The 20,839-nt window shown below is 42.1% G+C and overlaps 1 protein-coding gene across 3 annotated transcripts in view; it reads left to right on the top strand.

Annotated features, from left to right (window-relative positions):
• Nucleotides 1–20,839, top strand: part of DYM (dymeclin) — a 241,845-nt gene that overhangs the window by 22,937 nt on the left and 198,069 nt on the right. For 2 of the 3 annotated variants that reach the window (XR_008557825.1, XM_008148270.3), the window contains exon 3: nucleotides 11,391–11,443. The exons of the other annotated variant lie outside the window; for it this stretch is intronic. Coding sequence is in view for 1 of the 2 variants with exons in the window: in XM_008148270.3 (XP_008146492.1) it covers nucleotides 11,391–11,443 (53 nt within the window). In the remaining variant the exon portion in view is untranslated. The remainder of the gene's footprint in view (nucleotides 1–11,390; nucleotides 11,444–20,839) is intronic. 3 annotated transcript variants of the gene reach the window in all.

Raw genomic sequence — 20,839 nt, 5'->3', positions numbered from 1 at the left:
GAAGGAATGCATGCTATTACACTGAGCTTTGGTCTTTTTCTTTTTTTTTTTCATTCATAAACTAATGGCAGGGTTTCCCTAGGTTGTGGTGGACAGCAGGTCTAACCATCAAGGCCAGGTTGTTTCTCTTCTCTCCTGTCACCTTGTGAATTGTGGCTGACATTTGGAGACATTTTCTACATAAGTGGTTGATATAATCATCTATTGTATTTTTAAACATATTTTTATTGATTTCAGAAAGGGAGGGAGAGGGAGAGAGAGAGATAGAAACATCAATGATGAGAAAGAATCATTGATTGGCTGCTTCCTGCACAACCCCCACTGGGGATTGAGCCTGTAACCTGGGCATGTGCCCTGACTGGGAATTGAACAATGACCTCCTGGTTCATAGGTTGACACTCAACCACTGAGCCATGCCAACTGAGCTAATCATCTATTTTTATAATGAAAAAATAATAACCACAACTTTTAACTTAATATTTGTTTTTTCCCCCAATCAGCTTTCTGCCTCTGAACATTTCTGTATCCTCTTCGCTATACCATTCTTGAAGTTAAGGCCAGATTTGTTTGTCATGCCAGAGGATTTTATGCAGAGCTTAAATCCAAAGAAGTCATCAATTCTCTGTAGTTCTTGATGTACCCCCACGTTATATAATACAAAAACTGACTGCTTACACAGTGCAAGAATTTAGGCAGTACTCAGTAGAATTTATTTTACATTTACAGTGGTAGGATAATAATTTGCCAGTTAGATGTTACATCCTTTATGAATTCCTCTCTCTAGGCCATTTTAGAGGGAAAAATGTCTGTATTTGTCATACTGGTTCTTATGCTTGCTTACTGTCAGTACATACTTATTTGAGTATAAAGATCACTAGATTTGGTGTCAAAGATCTTGGTTTGGAATTTTGCAAAATTAGGAATATGTGTCGGTTCTTAAGCCACAGTTATGCACCTTTGGTGGGAATGTAATTGGTTAATTCTTTCTGGAATGTAATTTGCAATATTCATCAGAACAGAAGTGTTCATTGATTTAGCAATTTCACTTCTAGAGTTTATGTTAAGGAGATAATTGGATGAGTTTGGAAATATATGTAAAAAGATATATATGTATTAGTATAGATGTTCATTGCAATGTTTATGATAGCAGAAAATTGCTAACCAGTAAGGAGATTGAATCCTATCTAATAAAGAGGGAATATGCTAATTGACCCTCACACCATTACAAAGATGGTGGTGCCCACAGCCAATAAGGAGGAAATATGCTAATTGACTGCCCTGCCCTCAAAGATGGCGGCACCTACAGCCAATAAGGAGGGAATATGCTAGTTGACTGCCCCGCCCTCCAAGATGGCGGCACCCACAGCCAATGAGGGAATATGCTAATTGACTGCCCCGCCCTCAAACATGGCGGCGCCCACAGCCACAAGATGGCGGCGCCCAGTCCCCTCAGCCCCGTCGGGGTGGCAGGTGTGCAGCAAGGCCGGGCCTGCCCCCAGGAATCCCCCAGTCCCCTCAGTCCCCCAGCCGCCCAGGGCCGGCCCGAGGCACAGGCAAGCCTTGGATGGCGGCTGCCCAGCTGCCCAGGGCCCCCCGAGGCTCAGGTAACCAGGGCAGGCCGAGGCTTGCGCTGCCGGCAGTGGCAGCAGCAGAGGTGTGATGGGGCATCGCCTTTCCCTGATTGCTGGGTTGCCTTCCGCCCCTGAGGGTTCCCGGACTGTGAGAGGGGGCAAGCCAGGCTGAGGGACTCCTCCTCCAGTGCATGAATTTTCATGCACCGGGCCTCTAGTAAATAAATAAAAACGGTACATCTGCATGCTAGAACAATATACAGTCATTAAAAATAATTATGTTTATAGACATGGAAAAAGATCCATAGCATACTAAGTGGTTAAAGCCAGTTATAAAATCACTCATAGAGCATAATCTTGTTCCCACACAATTGTATACATGTGCACATTTTTAAAATGTGTATATTTATGGCCCTAGCTGGTTTGGCTCAATGGATAGAGCGTTGGCCTGCGGACCAAAGGGTCCCGGGTTCGATTCTGGTCAAGGGCACATGCCTGGGGTTGCGGGCTCGATCCCCAGTAGGGGGTGTGCATTTCTCTCTCTCCCTTCCTCTATGAAATCAATAAAAATATATTAAAAAAAATAAAATGTGTATATTTATGTAACTCTACATAGGTTTTTAAAATTTGTTATTTTGAAATAATAGTCACAGGAGATTGCAAAAAATGCACAGTGAGGTCCCTCGCATCCTTCACTCAGTCTCCCCCAGTGGTAGCATCTTGCATAGCTACAGTTCATTTCAGGAAGTTGACATTGGTACAATCCACAAAGGTTATTGTGATTTCAGCAATTAGTTACACATGCACTCATTTGTGTGTGTATATTACTCTATAATTTTATCACTTGTTTAACCACCACCACAATCAAGATACTTGTTTTCCAGCAAGGCTCTCGTGTGCTTTTCCTTTATAACTACCCCCATTCTTTCTCCCTCCCAGCTCTAACTGCACGCAGCTGCTAGTCAGTTTTCTGTCTCTATAATTTTGTTATTTCAAAAAGTTAAGTAAGTGGAATAATACAATATGTCATATTTTGAGATTGGCTCTTATCACTCAGCATAGTGTCCTTATGCATTCAGGTTGTTGTGTATCATCAGTATATTCCTTTTTATTGCTGTGTGGTAATCTATGTTGCGTATGTACCATAATTTTTTTAAACAGTGACCCATTGGAGGACATTTGGAGTATCTCCAGTTGTTAGCTACAATGAATAAAGCTGCAATGAACGTTTGTGTACAGGTTTTTGTATGAACATAAGTTTTTATTTCTTTGAGATAAATGCTCTCAAGAATGCAGTTTCTAGGTTGTATGGTAAGTGTATGTTTAGTCTTTTACAAAACTGCCAGGCTGTTTTCCAGAGTGACTGTGTTAGTTTACATTCCCACCAGGAATGTATGTGAGATCCAGTTTCTCTGCATCCTGGCCAGCATTTGATGTCACTTTAAAAAAAATTTTTAACAGTTCTTATAGGTGTGTAGCGTTACTTCATGGTGGTTTTAGCATGTTTCTTTTTTATAATATAAAAGCCATTTTCTTTAAAAAAAGAAAAGAATACCTAGATTTAATTTCTGTCCTGCCACTTATTAAAAGTTAATAGTTTTGCTGGGTGAATAAGGAATACTGATTTCCTTTGTAATCCACAAGGGTTATATTTTGACTATAGTGAAACAGTAATGTAAATAAAGCAGATCACCTACAGTTATTTTTTTTAACACCTGTTTGAGACTATTTCAAAGTGTAAAAGTACTCCAAAAATTAAATTATGTTTTATACTTCCTTCCTGTTCCATGGCGGGGGTGAGGGGAGCAGAGCCTGGCAAAATACTTGTAAGAAGTATTGTAAATAAATGTATACATTTGGCAGTTTGGTACTTGTGGTTTGGCTGTATTGTTGTTGGGTTAGGAACTCACAATTATTGAGCTGTGTGCTGGGCACTTTCCATACATGTAAGTAGTCCTTACAACTGTCCTATGAGAGGGCGGCATCCTTACCTCCCTTTCAAAGATGAGGAAACTGAGGTTCAAATGAAGTAATGTGGCGAGGTCACGCCAATAGGAGATGAGGAAGCTGAACTTAAATTCTGTGGCTTCAAAATCTGTACTCATCCCATCATACCAGGGGTGTACATTGTTTTTAATAATAGGCCACATGATTGGAAATTTATGCGCTCGTGTTCCTGAGTTTGCTAATTGATGGTCATGGTTAAGTTGAGAGGGAGAACACTTGGAGTTTAAGTATTGAAAGTGACCCGCCTATGAGTCCAGTGATGCAGACCTTCCATATTCTTCCTGTTAGTATTTCCTCCTAGTGTTCTGATTTGGTATATAACTTTAGTAGAATTAGCTAGAATTCTTAAAGATTATGTACTTGACTGTGTTCTGCTGTAGTAACCATCAGTGGTTTATCCAAGTTAGCTGGCCCAGCACTTGGCAGAGGTGGTTAATTTTAGTGGTTGTAATACAAGGTTAGGCTTTATCCAATGCACCACACAGGCATTATTATTATTAACATCCCTCCCCCTTAAAAATCTCAAGTTGGTTTTACCCATACCCAAGGCACCTTGCTGCTGCTTTAATAATTCTGTTAGTGTGTGTTTTGGATTCTGTGCTTAATGGCTTCCTGTTGTATGTAAGATACAATTCAGTCTCCTTAACACGACTTGAAGGTTCTTCACTCTTGCTCTATTTTCCCTTGCCAGTCTTCTCTGCTACCTACACTTCCCAGTTACTTAACTTTGTCATGATGTAAATTGCTGTTCTCAGCAGAGGTGGCATAGATTACATTGATTACTTGAGATATAACTTAGAAATAATTCAGCTGTATTAGTGGGGAATTTTGTTATGAAAGCTCTCATAGAAGCATGCACAGTGTGAGGTTGCGGATGATGACAGATGTCTTCCTAGGGAGATTTTCTTCATGAAGTCACAAGAACAGACTTAGAATGTAGCCCAGAGATGACAGTGGTGATGGTTAAGAACTTCCCTATAGGTGTGAAAATTTTAATTACTGCTTCCTTGCTGAATTATCTTCAGGGAAGCCCACTGAAGGTTCTTAAAACTATGGAAAATCCCGAGACTGGTTTCAGATTTGCTTGGAGTGTGTGTGTGTGCGTGTGTGTGTGATTGTGTGTGTGTCTGACTCTGGGGCATAGGTCTCCTTGTTCATTTGAGTGTCACCAGCAAAGCTGAGGCTCCTGTTCTGAGACTCCATCTGCTTACGTTGCTGCTGGAATGATGAGAAGGAGGAGCCTGATGCTCTCACAGAAAAGGATTGCTTCAGAGCCACATCTGGTCTTTGGGTCAATATGGTTGTTTATCTAGATTTAGTTCACTTAGCAAAAGTTTGCTTAAGAGGTGACTAGTTTTACGTTATTTATCGCTAATCTCCCATATTGACATTTTTCAGATTGACCCGGAGTTGTGGGAGTCTGTGTATGGATAGAGTGTTTGAAGTACTCAGTATGGTGCTAATTTATTTAATCTGTATTGGTGTGAATATTTGCTGCCTTTTCGCCCTTTTTTGTATGCTTTTAGTGCCCCAAATCTACCTTCAAAAACAGCATTCGGTTTCCAATTGTCTTGGAAACACTGGCATGTTCTGCGGTACGATTTTAGTTTTATTTACTGCAAATGATGATTTGTTAGTTGCCTGCTGCCAGAACATCTGAGCTCATTTGTTTAACTAAAGCAGCGCTGTGCATAGATGCCTATAACACGCAGCAACAGTTACCAACCACCCCAGTTGCTTGCCACCTCATTTTAGCTCTAAATCAAGCAAATAAGAAAGAAGATTATTCTTAAAATGTTCCAAGAAGTTTAGAAAATTGGAGGATGGAGAGGTGGGAGGAAAGGCATTCTATTATAACAGTCAGCGTGTTGCTTTTGGCAGGAGTGTGCCTGGCTGATTTCCTTTGTAGAAATAAGTAAGGCTTCAGGGTGCAGAAATTGCAGGGACACTGCGGAAAACAGAGCTTTGTGAATCCCTTATTTGATAGGCAATTACCAAGTGTTTGTCTTCTGGCTGAGCCCCTGCACCAGGCAGGGTGGGGCTGCGTGGGTAAAGGAGACATTTTTCCTGTTCTCATGGAGCTTATAATCGGGGCGCTGCAGGTGCTTCTGACCCGGAGTGGTGATTACGAGGAGGCTGTGGCAGAGGTGCTGTTTCAGAACCCCAGCCTGATGGACCTGGTCACAGAAAGGCCGGTGCTGGCTGGCTTACCACCAGAGGGAGCTTTCCTTCAGCCACGAGATAATTCTCAGCCTTTCCAGGTCTCTGCATCCTTGAATGATAAAAACAATCGGACTCCTTCAGAAGATATATTATTTTACATTTGGAAGCAAATGAGTGTTTAAAAAATATTTTAATAAAATTAAAACCTGGGGGCAGACCTTGCCTTGAGGGCTGGAGAGTGTCGAGTGTTTCTTGATGAACGGGGAAATAAATAATTTCGTTTTTTGGTAGTGAAGTGTCTGCCATTCATTCACTCAGTGCATTTTTATTAAGTGCCTGCTTTGCACCAAGCTGCTAATGCTGTGATGAGCAAGGAGCCCACAATCTAGGGGGCCACAGACAGGTAATCGGGCAATCTTACTACCGTGTGCTCAGTTTTTCGATTGGGTGCTTATGGGACAGAAACCAGACTTCTCACCTGGTGTCAGGTGACCAAAGAAGGTTTCCTGGAAGAAGTAATGTCCGAACAACCTCACTAATACATGTGTAATTCATCCCTTTTTCAGGCTAATATTGTCTTAGAAAGCAATCAGAAACCTGTTTTGGGAACCTTTCTGTTGAGAACAAGTTGAGAAACTGAACTCTGTATTCTAGCCATCTAGTACATTTCTCCAGGCTTGTATTTGCCCTTCTCCAAATGTTGACTAATCTCCGCTTCCAAGAACATGCCAGGTTGTGACTGCAATGCCTTTGGTACACTATTCCTGCACCTGGAAAGCCCTCTCCTCTGGTCTGCCCAACCTGTTTCTTTTGCTCCTTCAGGACACAGTTTCTTCCTCCAGGGAGCCTTCCTTCATTGCTCCTAGGGTAGGTGGGTGCACTTCCTATGAGCTTAGGCAAAGGGCTGGTCTTGATTTTCATACTTCCCCGTAGTCTCTGCTGCTTCATTCCTCTGTAGCCCGGAGAGAGAGGTAGCTTCGTTCATAGAGCCCAGCATGTCCTGGGCATCCAGGTAATGTTTGTTGAATGAACAAATTCAGAAGTTTTTGAAGGTTATAACCACATGTGTATAATTGAAGCTCTTGGTTCTAGCGAGCTTTGAGAGTGTTATTGACTGAAGAAGGTAGAAGCACCAGTGAAACAGATTTTATGCATGTGGTCTAGTTATTAACCTCATAAAGCTCTTTACAATCTTTTGCATTTTATACCTCTGCTTTTCCCCCCCCTGAGTAACCAATAAACTGAGTAATTCATAGTTCCCACTTCTTGCCAACTACTAAGTGTATTATTAAATCTTACCACAGTGATTTATTAATTAGAACCTTTTGCTTATTAGCAAAAATCAATTTGACTTAGCATATGCCAGAAAGAGGGGATTATGTAATGAGGAGATAGGGGTGGAATCTAATAGAATCAAAGATCATCAAGGCGGTCGGTCAGGCTTTGGGAAGAACTGGCCCCAGGAGTCCGAAGGCCAGCAGGAGTCCTGAGAGGCCTCTCCGTTCATTGCTGCTTCTGTCCACAAGGCTCTTTTATTCATTTTCGTACTAACCAGCTTCCTCTGCCTCTCAGTGGGTGGAGGATGGCTTCCCATAACCCTCAGCTTTGCCTCCAAGTTCCAGCCACCGTCCTGTCTTTCCATGTCAATTCCAAATTCCCCAAGGCTCTGGTGTGGCTTTCATTAGACATCTATCCCTGAGCAGTCCCTGGGGCCAGGGAGTGGGTCTGCTGAGCAAGCCTGGCTGCCCCTGCTCTGCTCACCCTGAGGGGGAGATGGGAAGGTAGGAGAAAGGGATGGGAGGACAGCAGACCGACAGATATGAGGCGTGCAGACACTCGAAAAATATCTAGGACCTGTAAGCACTTTACTGTAGGTTATTTCTAGATGATTTTGGCTAAAATTTTTTTAAATCTTAGATGAAGCTTAAAGACTTCATTCTAAAAAGGTATTTATCTTTTTTTAATATGAATATAATTTGAGATTCTTAAGGGACTAACTAGCATATCCACTGAAGCAGTCAGTGGGCCTTGGCTGTGTATGGCCATGTATAATGCTGTTTATACATGATACTGTCTTAATTTGTGAGAGGCAGGTTTTAGAGCATCACTAGTAGAAATGCCTTGAGATCAAGGAAGATGACAGCCCCTCCCACTGGGGACACTTTGGAGAGTCAGTCCAAACCGAGAGTGACACGGAGGCCAAGAGGCCCGTCAAAAAGACGAAGCAGGAGAAGGACGATGCTGGCGTCAAGAAAATAAGGACCCGAAGTTGCCGGGGCCGTGACGATGTTTAGCTCAGACGTTCAAGGGGGGAAAGTAGGAAATGTAATTTAGTGATAAGCTCTAGAACAATGTTTTATAAACGTGGATTCTGTAAATAATGCTATCCGGGTGCTTAAGGGAAGAAAGCTTTTAAAAAATGTCTGATTCTCAATAGTCTATTCAAAACCCCCGCATGGAGTTATGAAGGGGGGACTCCTGGGTCCCCAGAAGTAACACTTTAAGACGAGTGGGGGGTGGGAGGGAAGTTTGAGCCAAGCTGTGCCCTTCAACTTTGCCACATGCAGCCCTGAAATCAACCTCTCCTGGTCGCCCTGTTCCTGGCCCTCGCACTTACATTGTAAATGCTTCTGTGTTTGTCTGTGTCCCCGTCAGGACCCAAATGCAGGGGCTTCTGTCCTTGTGGCCCTCCCCCCACCCCCCGGGGCAGGCCCTCAGGAAGCGATAGGAAGGGATAAGTGAGGAGTCCTGGCCTCCCTACACCCCCCTGGGCAGGCCCTCAGGAAGCGATAGGAAGGGATAGTGAGGAGTCCTGGCCTCCCTACACCCCCCGGGGCAGGCCCTCAGGAAGCGATAGGAAGGGATAGTGAGGAGTCCTGGCCTCCCCCCACCCCCCGGGGCAGGCCCTCAGGAAGCGATAGGAAGGGATAAGTGAGGAGTCCTGGCCTCCCCCCACCCCCCGGGGCAGGCCCTCAGGAAGCGATAGGAAGGGATAAGTGAGGAGTCCTGGCCTCCCCCCACCCCCCGGGGCAGGCCCTCAGGAAGCGATAGGAAGGGATAGTGAGGAGTCCTGGTGCTCATAGGTCTGTCCTCACAGTGCAGAGGCCTGTGGTCCGTGCACTGGGGGCACTGGGCTTGGTTGTCTGCACATGACAGGCTCGTCCGGGACTCTTGTCACTCAGGGAATGAACGCGACCCGGAGGATGGCCTGTGACCCCATCTTCAGGGCGTGCCTTTTTTACTTGATATTTGCCTAAACTAGGACTGTGGTCATCTGAGAAGGACCCCATCCACCCTCCCATCGGCCAGGGGCTCGGTTCTCAGCGCTGACACCGTCTTAGCTCCGTTTGTCAGACTCCCAAATAAAACGATGGAGCCGAGCAAAGACCTGAGATTCTCACATCAGCAGAAAAGGTTCAGATTTTCTGAGCTTCTGCTGGCCCGGGTCCCACCTGTGCTTTTTCTGGCTGCTCTTGTCAGCCTACTGGGTGCTCAGCACCCACCGGGGAAAGGAAGCAACTTGAGCCTTTGTCCTAACGCAAGGCCATTTCTGACAGCAGCAGGCACTTCCCAGTCGCATGTTAAGCCCAGACTTCCTTCCGTTTCAGGCCTAGACAGGCATCTAACTGCTGGCATCTCTGTTTTTATGTACCACTGTGTCCTCCTGTCCCTCTGTGTCCCCTCGTCAGAAAATAGCACATCTTTCGTCCAGTCGCCTGTCTGTACTCCTCCCCATTCACCGGCCTTGTCAGGCTGAGGTGAGGATGGAAGACATGGTGGTGGCTGTCCCGAGTATGAGTGTAAGGGCCGTGACCCTGTCTGTCCCCTCCTGTCCTCTGTGTCTGGTGTGGAGCTAGGTTCATATAAAAATAAACCTTTGTTAACAAGAACAAAAAAGAAATATGTAACATATTCAGGTAGTTGAAAGTTTTGTATTAGCCACATAAAAAAAGTAAAATGAAACAGGTGAAATTAATTTTAATAATATTTCATTTAACCCAATATATCCCAAATGTTATAATTGCATGAACATAAGGATGTATAATGAAGTATGTTTTATCCTTTTTAATCTTTGAGACCTGGTGTGTACTTTGTATTTCAGCACATCTCAATTTGGACTGGCCACAGTTCACACTCCATGTGGCCAGCGGGTAGCATCTGAACAGCATAGTTCTAGAGATGGCTAAAGCAATTAGTGTTCTTCCACAGTTTCTCTAAAATTTTCTTGTCAGAGGCTTTAAATGCTTATGGATCCTTTCTTTTTAAAAGCGTGCCTCCTCAGTGATAGTATTTTTTCTTTCTTTATTTTTATAGATTTCCAAAGAGGTGGGGATTTTTCAGGGAGCCATGGAAGAGTTGCCTATTGGAGGATTTGTTGTGCCCTGTGTATTAGCAGAAAAGAACAGGAAACTTTTACACCAGTCCCCAGACTGTAAAGCTAGTTCCTGTTCTTCCTGTAGCTCCGATTCCAGGCATATTAAATCCTTGGAAGCTTCAATTCGCTTATCTATACTCCTTCCTTCCCTGGATTCATACCCATTTGGATGGATGGGTGCTAGGGACTCCAGGGAGGGAGGAGAGGAAGGAAGGAAGGCAGCTCTTCTGTGGCTCCTTTAAAATTCCCCATCTTGCCCTGGCCAGTTCGGCTCAGTGGATAGAGCGTCGGCCTGCAGACCAAAGGGCCCTGGCCCAGGCCCTGTTCGGGCTCGTGCAGGAGGCAACTGTTTGATAGTTTCTCTCACATCGATGTTTCTCTCTGTCTTTCCCTTTCTCTTCCACTGTCCCTGAAAATCAATGGAAAAATATCCTCAGGTGAGGATTAACAAACCACCACCACCAACAACAAAAATCCCCATTTCCTGAAAATAATGGTATTTTTCTAAATAAGTGTATCCCATGTACTCTCCTTACAAATGGGCAGAGGGGGCCCCTGCCTTTTCTCTATACTTTTCTCTATTCTCTTATCAAATTTTTCTAAGCCTCCAATACCACCTTTCCTCCCTGCCTCAGTGCCTGAAAGGCAGGGTGCCCTGAGCTCTTTTCTTTTAGGAATGTCATGTGAAGAATTATAGTAAATTTCCTGATTATATTGAAAATAGAAGCTTCATTTTATTGTGCTGATTTTGTTGTTCACTACTATCTATATATATAAAACCCTGAGCGACCAGTCAACTGTTTGACCGGTCACTCTGATGTGCACTGACCACTAGGGGGCAGATGCTCAACGCATGAGCTGCTCCCTGGTGGTTAGTGCGCTCCCACAGCGGGAGCGCCGCTTAGCTGACCAACGGGAGCCAGATGCCGGACTCACTGCTGGTGAGCACAGCTGCGGCAGCGTGAGCCTCTCCCGCCTCCGCGGCAGTGCTACTGGGCGTTGGCAGGCGCAGCAGGACTGGGATGAGTGGGCTCCCCCCTGGCCGCCTGCCGCCTCGTGCACTACTACATCCCCTGAGGGGTCCCGGATTGCGAGAGGGCACAGGCCAGGCTGAGGGACTCCACCGGTGCACGAATCCGTGCACGGGGCCTCTAGTATATCATATTTTCCTTCTAAATTATTTTTCTCTTCTTTATTTTTATATATTTCTTTAACTAGTATGTACATATTTAGTGTTATAATTATTAATTATCTTTCTTCTCCTATCTTTCCAGTACTGATTTAAAGCTCTTGGAGGAGGCAACTATTTCAGTCTGCAGGTCTTTAGGTAAGGTGGGGAAATGAGCATGTGTGTGTATGTATGTATGCATATATATGTATATGTATGTGTGTGGGGGTACTTACTTGAAATTTTCTATTAATAAATTTTGATAGTGTAATATGAATTGAATGAATGTTTTCTTGATGATGATAATAATAATAATTCTATTCACGGTGCTCATTGATGCTACTAGAATGTACCATTCAGTCATTAGCAATAAAACACATGCTTGGTTAATTTGCAGCAGTGGTAATAGACTCTGCTAAGCATGTGTTTTATTGCTAAGGACTGGGTGGGTGGTACTTTAAAGATATTCTATTTTTCTGCTTCTCTCATTTTTGTTGAGATGAAAGCTGTCAATGTTATTGTTTTCCCTTTGAAAATAATGGAATTTTTTTCTTGGGATGTTCTAAAGTTTTTCTCCTTGTCCTTTGGTTTTTAGCATTTTAGAATGATGTGCTGAGGAGTGGTTTTCTTTTCTTTTTTTGCTGCTTGAGGTTTGTAGAGCTTCTTAAGTCTGTTGGTTGATATCTTTCATCAGTTTTGGAAAATTCTCAGCTATTATTGGTTTATACACTGTTTCTATCCTATTCTGTTTCTCCTCTCCTCTGGGACTTCTGTTATACTTCTTTTAACATTTTCAGCATGTCTCATATGTCTGTTAAGGCTTTTTTTTTTTTTTTTTTTTTTTTTTTGGTATAGATTAATGTTTTTCCATCAATTTTGGGAAGTTTGTTGCCATTATTTTTGTTGGGCTTTTTATGTTCATTTTTTCCCTTCTCTGACCTTCAAGAGTATATTTTCTTTTAACCTGTCTTTTGTTTACTAATCTTGTCTTCTGTTGTATGTCATATGGTATTAAATCTATCTATTGAGATTTTTTAAAATAAAAACTTAATATTAGAGTAGCTTTAGATTTACAGAAAAGTTATAGAGCTATAGAGTTCCCATAGAACTCTCATCAGTTTCCCTTATTGTTAACATCTTACATTAATATGGTACATTTGTCACAATCAGAAAATCACCATTGATACAGTACTATTAACTAAACTCAATACTTTATTCAGATTTCACTAGTTTTTTCTTACTGTCCTTTTTCTTTTCCAGGATCTCATTCAGGATACCACAGTACATTTAGTCATCATGTCTCCTTAGCCTTCTCTAGTCTGCAATGGTTTTTCGGATTTTTCTTACTTTTGATGATTTTTAGGGTTTTGAGGAGTACTAATCGGGCACTTTTCCGAATGTCCCTCGATTTGAGTTTGTTTGATGTTTTTCTCATGGTTACACTGGGGTGATGGGTCTGTAGGAGGAAGACCACAGAGGTGAAGTGCTGTTCTCAGCACATCATATTAGGAGTAAGTGTTATCACTGATGATACTGACCTTGATTACTTGGTCAGGGTTGTGTTTGTCAAGTTACTTCGCTGTAAAGTTGCCCACCATCCTCCTTGCTGTCTTCATTTTTGAAGGAGAGATTTTTCTGGATATAGAATTCTTGGTTGATATTTTTTTATTATTATTTTTTAAAATTTTATTTTATTGTTTAAAGTATTACAAATAGTAGTACACATGTCTCCTTTTTCCCCCTTCTTGGTTGATATTTTAAAAATTCTTTTGATGTTATCATTCCATTGTCCTCTAGTCTCCTTTCTTTCAGATGGGATGTCTGTTTAATTGTGTTGTTGCTCCCCTATAAATGATGAGTGCTGTTTTTTTCTTGCTACTGTTAAGATTTTCTCCTTACCTTAAAACTTTTTAATTTATTTTTTATCCTACTTGGAATTTGTTGATACTCTTGGATACATAGATTTATGTTTTTCCATCAATTTTGGGAAGTTTGTGGCCATTATTTTTGTTGGGCTTTTTATGTTAGTTTTTCTTACTTTTTTCCCTGAATGCCCACAGGTTTTCTGGATCAGAGACAGAGTTCTTACTAAGTACATCACAGTAAATATAAGTGCACTGGTCCTCCTCTGTCCTAGTTCTCACCAGCTAGGAGATGCTTTGAGAGTCAGGTCAGTTGTTCCATATGAGTAGCTGGGGGAGGGTGTGTGTTTTTCTTCCTATAAAGGGGAAGGCATTAGCTGTCCCCCTCTTCTCCCCTTTACTCCAGTCCGTTGGTATGTAAGTAAAAGCTCTTCAGGAGCCAGATACACCCTCCCTGCCTTGGCTTTTTAGACCTAGCGGTGTTTCCAAGTTCTGGGACCTCCTGTCTCTTTGAAATGTGGATACTTAGGAAGATGATATTGTAGTCTCTCCTCCTCCTTTGGAGCCGGCTTAGGTGCTTATCTTGTGATGTAACTGCTTGGCTTTCAGTGAGATAAGGAAGTTTTAAACACATGGCTACAATTCTAATCCTGATGGTATGTGAAATGATTCTAGGAGAAGTAAAAGCAGACATTCTCTCACTTCATAGCATGTATGTTTTGCTGACCCAGGAGACGAAGGCTTTTTTACAGGAACACTGAGAAATACAGGGAGGTTTTACTTCCCACAACTTTTTTAGGTATTTTTTTCTCTCCTTCCGTTCCTTCTGGATCTCCTGTTACTGCGTTTTCCTGAGTTTTGGGGGATGGCTGTTAGTCATGAGATGTGGTTCTTCTCAGGCAGGGCCCTGCAGGGATGTCAATGGAAAGTCCGAGGCAGTAACCAAGGCCCTCTGATTGGGCTGGAGTTCACTTTAAATCCTGCCTCCTCAGCACCAGGCAGCTGCTGATGTGTTTATGTTGTTTCACTCTCCATTTGCTGGCTTCCAGTGGGTTCCTTGGATTCGTTTTCCGTTGGCAGTGCAGGCGTCAGTCAAGCATGACAGACAACTTCCTTGTACACAAACTTCTTTACTGTCATTTCCCTCAAAACTCTGGAGGAGTTCATCTGCTCCTTTGTGGCATCTAGTATTAACCTGAGAGGAAGTCTGAGACCTAAATTTCTTTTTGTTCCTTTGTTCGTAAGACTGTTTTCCCTATAACCATTATGATTAAATGTTCCTCATTATACTTTTTTTCTTTATGATTTTGTCTGTCATTTGATGAGGTCTTTTTATTGGTTTATTAAAAAGCATTTTTGTGAGCTTTTTCAATTCTGAAGTTTTCTGTAGTTATGGATTTGGTTTTACTTTCTTCTCCTCCATCTTGGCATCGTCACCTGTGAGGTTCAGGTTGGATCTCTGTTCTTTGCCTTCTGCATCTTCTTTTTCTTCATCTCTGTTCTTTTCTTGTAATTCCTCTTTTATATCTTCGGTTCAATGTTTATACATTACAGTTCTTGTCTTTTAAGATTCTAATGTATCTTTTAGTTGTTGCATTTTTAATCAATCTAGTTTTTCTAATGTGTCAGTGCTCTCTTTTCATTATACTAATTTTTCCCAAGTGCTTTCTGTTCCTTTTAAAAATAGATGGTTCATTTTCCTATTTTCCACTAATGATAGTTGTGTACCAAAGTTCTTTTTGCCAATTCTGATTCAGCTCTTCTGCTGAGGTTTCAGCATATCCTGTTCCTTATTTTGTTGTTACTATTGTTTTCTTCTTATTCATTAAACCAGCAAATATTTATTGAGCACCTATAATATTATAGTCTGTATTCTATAAGCTGGGTGAGTGACTGCAATAAAGACTGACCCAGGCCTCTGACCTCATGAATCTATCTTAACGGGGAAGCCAGACCATAATAAATACATATATTTTATATAATGATGACTCTTCAGAAAAATAAAGCAGGGAGAAGGCAGAGAGTGAGTACCCATGAAGGCACAGCGCTTGCTGCCAGAGGGTATGTTTGTTAATCCTGTTCCTGTGTGGCTTCTAGAGGTGCTTGCTGAATCTGTCATTTTACCTTGAAGGTAGGCTGGTGCTGTGTTCTAGCCTGACTTCTAGAACATGTTTTGTACATGTTTGCTTGGTTTAACTGAGACTTTCCATTGTCTCCACTCCTTGGTTTTGGAGTGTGAGCGAATCCTAAAATCTCCAAATCCAACAGCTGGATCAACATTTTTTCCCTACCTCTACCCTCGGGCATAGTTGCTCTGTGTTCGGCTTGTTTCCTTCTTGTTGCCTGTTATTTTCTGGGAGTTGTAGCTTCTGAATCTGTATGGAAAATTAACTTGTTGGAGGAGTCACGTACATTTTCTGATGGGGTAGACAGTAAGAAGGAGACGTGTTCCGCACAGGTACTGCTAGGCAGTTAGGCTTGCTAATGGTTACCAAATACATCTGTACTTCAGGTTTTTATAGTTTGTAGTTAGTGGAATTGTTTCCTGTTTTTTGGAAGAAGAACTGTATCCTGATACAGCATTTTTGTGAGCTTGTATCTTGTTCTCATGGGTATTTTATTTTTAATTATTTTACACTCATCCAAAGGCAGACAGAATAATATAACGAATTCCCATATACTCATCTTCCAGCTTCAATCATTTTCATGGTCAATCATGTTTCATTTGTACCTCAGTCATTTATTGAAGTATGACGTATGTACAGAAAAGTGCACAGACAACAAACATATCCTCATGTAATTAATTTGACACAAATCTCAGACATCATATCATTCATCTATCTTCACATATTAATTTGATACAAACCTCAGACATCATATCATTTCATCCAGAAATATTTTATTATGTATCTCATAATAAGGATTTTTTTAAAAGAAAATAAATACTGTTATTTTATTAAAAAAACAATTTTTAACATCATAAAATATTTATTGAGTGTTCAAATTTCTAATTGTCTGTTTGAATCTGGAGCAATATAAGGTCCTCACATTATTATTGGTTGATATATTTTTATGATTCTTCTCATAGGTAGTTTCTTCCTGCATTTGTCTCCTTTTTCCTCTCTCAATTTATTAAAGAAAGTGGGTGGGGATATAAAGTACACCATAGGGAATATATTCAATAATATTGTAACACTACGTGTGGTGTCAGGTACTAAATTTATTGGTGGGATCACCTTGTAAGTTATATAAATGTCTAACCACTATACTCGACACCTGAAACTAATATAATATTGAATGTGAACTGTAACCCTCTATAATAAAGGCATAATATGCAAATAGACCAAACAGTGGGACAACCGGCTGAATGACTGGTTGCTATGACATGCACTTACCACCAGGGGGCAGACACTCAATGCAGGAGCTGCCCCCTGGTGGTCAGTGCATTCCCACAGGGGGGTGCCGCTCAGCCAGAAGCCAGGTTCATGGCTGGTGAGCGCAGCGGCAGTGGCGGGAGCCTCTCCCGCCTCCATGGCAGCACTAAGAAGCAGCGAGCTGAGCAGTAAGGAGCAGCGAGCAGGTGGGCGGTAAGGAGCAAGGGGTCCCGGACTGTGAGAGGGATGTCTGCCTGCCGGCTTAGGCCTGCTTTCCACAGGAAGCCGGCAGGTGGACATCCCCTGAGGGGTCCCAGACTGCAAGAGGGTGCAGGCCAGGCCGAGGGACCACCCCCCCCCCCCCGTCCAGTGCATGAATTTCATGCACTGGGCCTCTAGTTAAAAAAATAAAAAGTAATTTTAAAAAAGAAAGTGGGTCGTAGAGTTTCCCACAATGTAGATTTTGTTGATTGAATTGTTAATATGTTTCTGTCCTCTGTGTTTCCTCTATATTGGTTATTGGGTCTTGTGGCTCATGCGTATTTTAGTGAGATATTGGGAAAGGTTGTTTCAGGGCCTGAAGAAAGTTCAACCTCTCTCTCCAGGTGGAAATCCTCTTTATAATACCCTTACATGAGTGTTACCGAGACTTTGGTTGAACTCCTGAAGACATGGAGAATTCCTTCTTTATACAAAAGGCCAAGTTAGTCAATAGATTTCTGTAAGTTTAAGCTCTAGAGTCAAATGAGTTATTGTGCTTAAGTACTATTATCCTAGTTTCACAGATGAGGAAACTGAAGTGTGGGGAGGTTAAGTAAGTTGCCAGGTTAAGTAACTTGTCATACAACTAATCAGAGGGGAGCTGGGGTTTGAACCTGGTCAGATCTGTAGTCTAGTTCCATTATGCTTTTCTGCCTTCCTGTCAGATGTCCCTGTTCCTACTCTGGCTCCTGAAGCTCATTCAACTTTAACATAACATTTGATTTTTACCAACTAGGTTTGATCCTGTTCAAATCCATTGAGGTATTTGGGAATATTACACCTGTTGTTGAAACATTACTGAGTGTACTTTTATTAACTTATTGCCCCATTTGCATCTTGCCCAGAAGAGTACTGTGGAAACTTAACTATCTTAGAATGTCAGCTTTATTAAGACAAGGAGTGCAACCAGCGTGGCTCAGTGGTTGAGTGTCGACCTAGGAACCAGGAAGTCACAGTTTGATTCCTGGTCAGGGCACATGGAGGTCATGGTTCGATTCCTGGTCAGGGCACATGGAAGTCACGATTTGATTCCCAGTCAGGGCACATGCCCGGGTTGTGGGCTCAATCCCCAGTGTGGGGCATGCAGGAGGCAACCAATCAATGATCTCTCTCATCATTGATGTTTCTATCTCTCTTTCCCTCTCCCCCTTCCTCTCTGAAATCAATAAAATAAAATTAAAAATACAGGGAATTCTGTTTATAAGTATTTTCTTATACCTGAAACAGTGCTGAGTACATATAAAGAGCTCAATAAATACGTGCCAAATTATTGAAAAAGGTATACAGAGTTTTCATTACATCAGTCTAGTAGTTTGATTGTTCTTTCCAATAGCCAGGTTTGTTTTTTAATAGCTAGTTATTTATAAATTAAAACAATTATAAAGTAATTCAGTAATAAAGGGGCTGTTGAATAAACAAGATTGTAAAGTTGGGATTCTGAATTATATTAGCTTCAACTCTTCGTTTCAGTATTTTGTTTTGGTTTACAATAGCTAGATAATATTAATTTACACAAAGATGCACTTGCAAACAGTAACTGGGTTATTTTTTAAAATAATAACAGTTTATCCTGAAATCTTATTATATTCTTTCATTAAACTAAACCCAAAGACTGACGGTAGGAATTTTGTGTTTCAGAGAGAAACTGTAACAACATCTAATGTCTAATATCTAATCATGCACCTATTCTTGATTATGAAAGCTGGGCCAAACCGGCCCTAATTTACAGCACAACAGAACGGGGATTCTCCAACCAGCAGCAGGGAGGCTGTTGGCAATGCAGAGTCTCAGGTCACACTTCACATGGGCAGAGTCAGGATTTGAACTTTAAATGTGATTTAAATGTACATTAACCTTTGAAAAGCACTGTCAACTTCATTAGGTGTAGGGTGGACCTGAGATTCTGCACTTCCAACAGCTCCCAGATGATGCTATTGCCACTAGTCCATGAGCGACGCGTGTAACAGTAAGCTACTACAACTTCTGTCGTAATGAGAAAGTTATACAGTTACATGCGTTGACTCTCAGGCTGTGGCAAGAACACATACCTGGTAGATAGACCGAGTTAATTGCCAGTTATGGGCACAGAGCAGGTACGCTGTAATGGTGTGCTTATTTCCATGTACATATTTAAAGTATGTATGTGCAGACCTGGATAAAGAATTCTGGAGAACTACGTCTTTTTATATCTTTGACACAGAAGTTTAGATATTATGCATAGAAATGGCAGCAAAAGCATAATTCTCAGATCTGCATAAAAATGAATTCTCCTGGCAGCACAAGCCAATGTGTGTGTTTGCATTTCTGGTTTTCAAAATAGTTAAAAATGTATTTCAAAAGTGAAAAAATACCCCAGAACTCTGGAATCTCACAGTTTGAAAACCATTGGTAAAGTGAAAAGACTGGGCATTTGTCACTAACATGTTGTTGACTTTGGGCCCAACAGATTTCTTTTTCTTCCATCAGTAACAGTAAAGGTTCTGACTAAATAGTCTCTCCCTTAAGATGAGTTCTTTTTTTAAAAAAAATATTTTTATTGATTTCAGAAAGGAAGGGAGAGGGAGAGATAGATAGAAACATCAATGATGAGAGAGAATCATTGATTGGCTGCCTCCTGCACGCCCCACACTGGGGATCAAGCCCGCAACTCAGGCATGTGCCCTGACTGGGAATTGAACCGTGGCCTCCTGGTCGACACTCAACCACTGAGCCATGAAGGCTGGGCTAAGATGAATTTTTCTGTGCTTCTATGCTTTATTAGTCAGGGTTTTCCAGGGAAACAGAATCCATAGAATGGATGGATATATATAGGTGTCCCTCAAAAATGTATGCACGCACTTTGAATAATTATAAAGGCAGTGTTTGTTAAAATACATTTCATTTTCAAAATTGAGCTGTCAGCTGAAATATGTATACACTAGAGGCCTGGTGCACGGCATTCATGCACTAGGGGGGAGGGCCCCTCAGCCCAGCCTATGCCCTTTAGCAGTCCGGGAGCCTTTGGGGATGTCTGACTGACGGCTTAGGCCTAAGCTGCAGTCGGATATCCTTAGCGCTGCCGCGGAGGCGGGGAGGCTCCCACCACCACTGCTGTGATCGCCAGCCGTCAGCCTGGCTTGTGGCTAAGCGGCGCTCCCCCTGTGGGAGCGCACTGACCACCCGGGGGCAGCTCCTGCATTGGATGTCTGCCCCCGGGTGGTCAGTGTATGTCATAGCGATGGGTCGTTCCGCCATTTTGTCGATTTGTATTTTACTCTTTTATTATATAGGTTTTTTTGAGACACCTGGTATATATAAAATGCGATTTATTGTAAGAAATTGGCTCACATGACTATGAAGGCTGAGCAATCCGTGATCTGGTGTACATGCTGGAGGACCCAGGAAAGTTAATGGTATAAATTCCAGTCCATGTCCAAATGCCTGAGAACTAGGGGAGCCAATGTTGCGAGTCCCATCTAAGGGCGGAAGAAGACCGATGTTTCAGCTCAACAGTCAGGCAGATAGAAAGAATTGAGTCTTCCTCTGACTTTTCTCTGTGGGCCCTCCATGGCGAAGCCAATCTGTTTACTCAGTCTACTGATTCAAATGAAGAGACCCTCTCCCCAACACTCAGGGAATAATGTTAACTGGACACCTGGGTATCCGGTGGCCCAGTCAAGTTGACACACAAAATTAATCATAGCCTATGTCTTGCTCTGCAGCCTGATAGAACTTTAGAGTTTCATTAAGTCCAATTCCTTGATTACACAGGCTGGTTTGGCATAGTGTAGAGCCAAGGATTTGAGCCAGTAGATAACGACGTGTCCTTGAGCAAGCAAGAACCTACAGGGGAGGCTCTGTAAAATGGAGGTCATATTCGTGCTTATGCCATATGTAGTTTTGAGGATTGTAGTAGGTAATGCATGTAAAGCATTAAGTGTATTGTTCAATAAATATTAATTGTTGTTTCTTTTCCAGATGAGAAAACTGAGGTGGAGAAGTAAATAATTTGCCCGAGTTTCAATATTCCCTTACTATAGACTTGGATCTAGAAGCCAGATCTTCTCATTCCCAATACG

This window comes from Eptesicus fuscus, chromosome 12 (genome assembly GCF_027574615.1).
Source record: "Eptesicus fuscus isolate TK198812 chromosome 12, DD_ASM_mEF_20220401, whole genome shotgun sequence".
NCBI lineage: Eukaryota > Metazoa > Chordata > Mammalia > Chiroptera > Vespertilionidae > Eptesicus > Eptesicus fuscus.
Note: the sequence above shows the minus strand (reverse complement) of the source record. Positions and strands in the feature narration are given on the sequence as shown.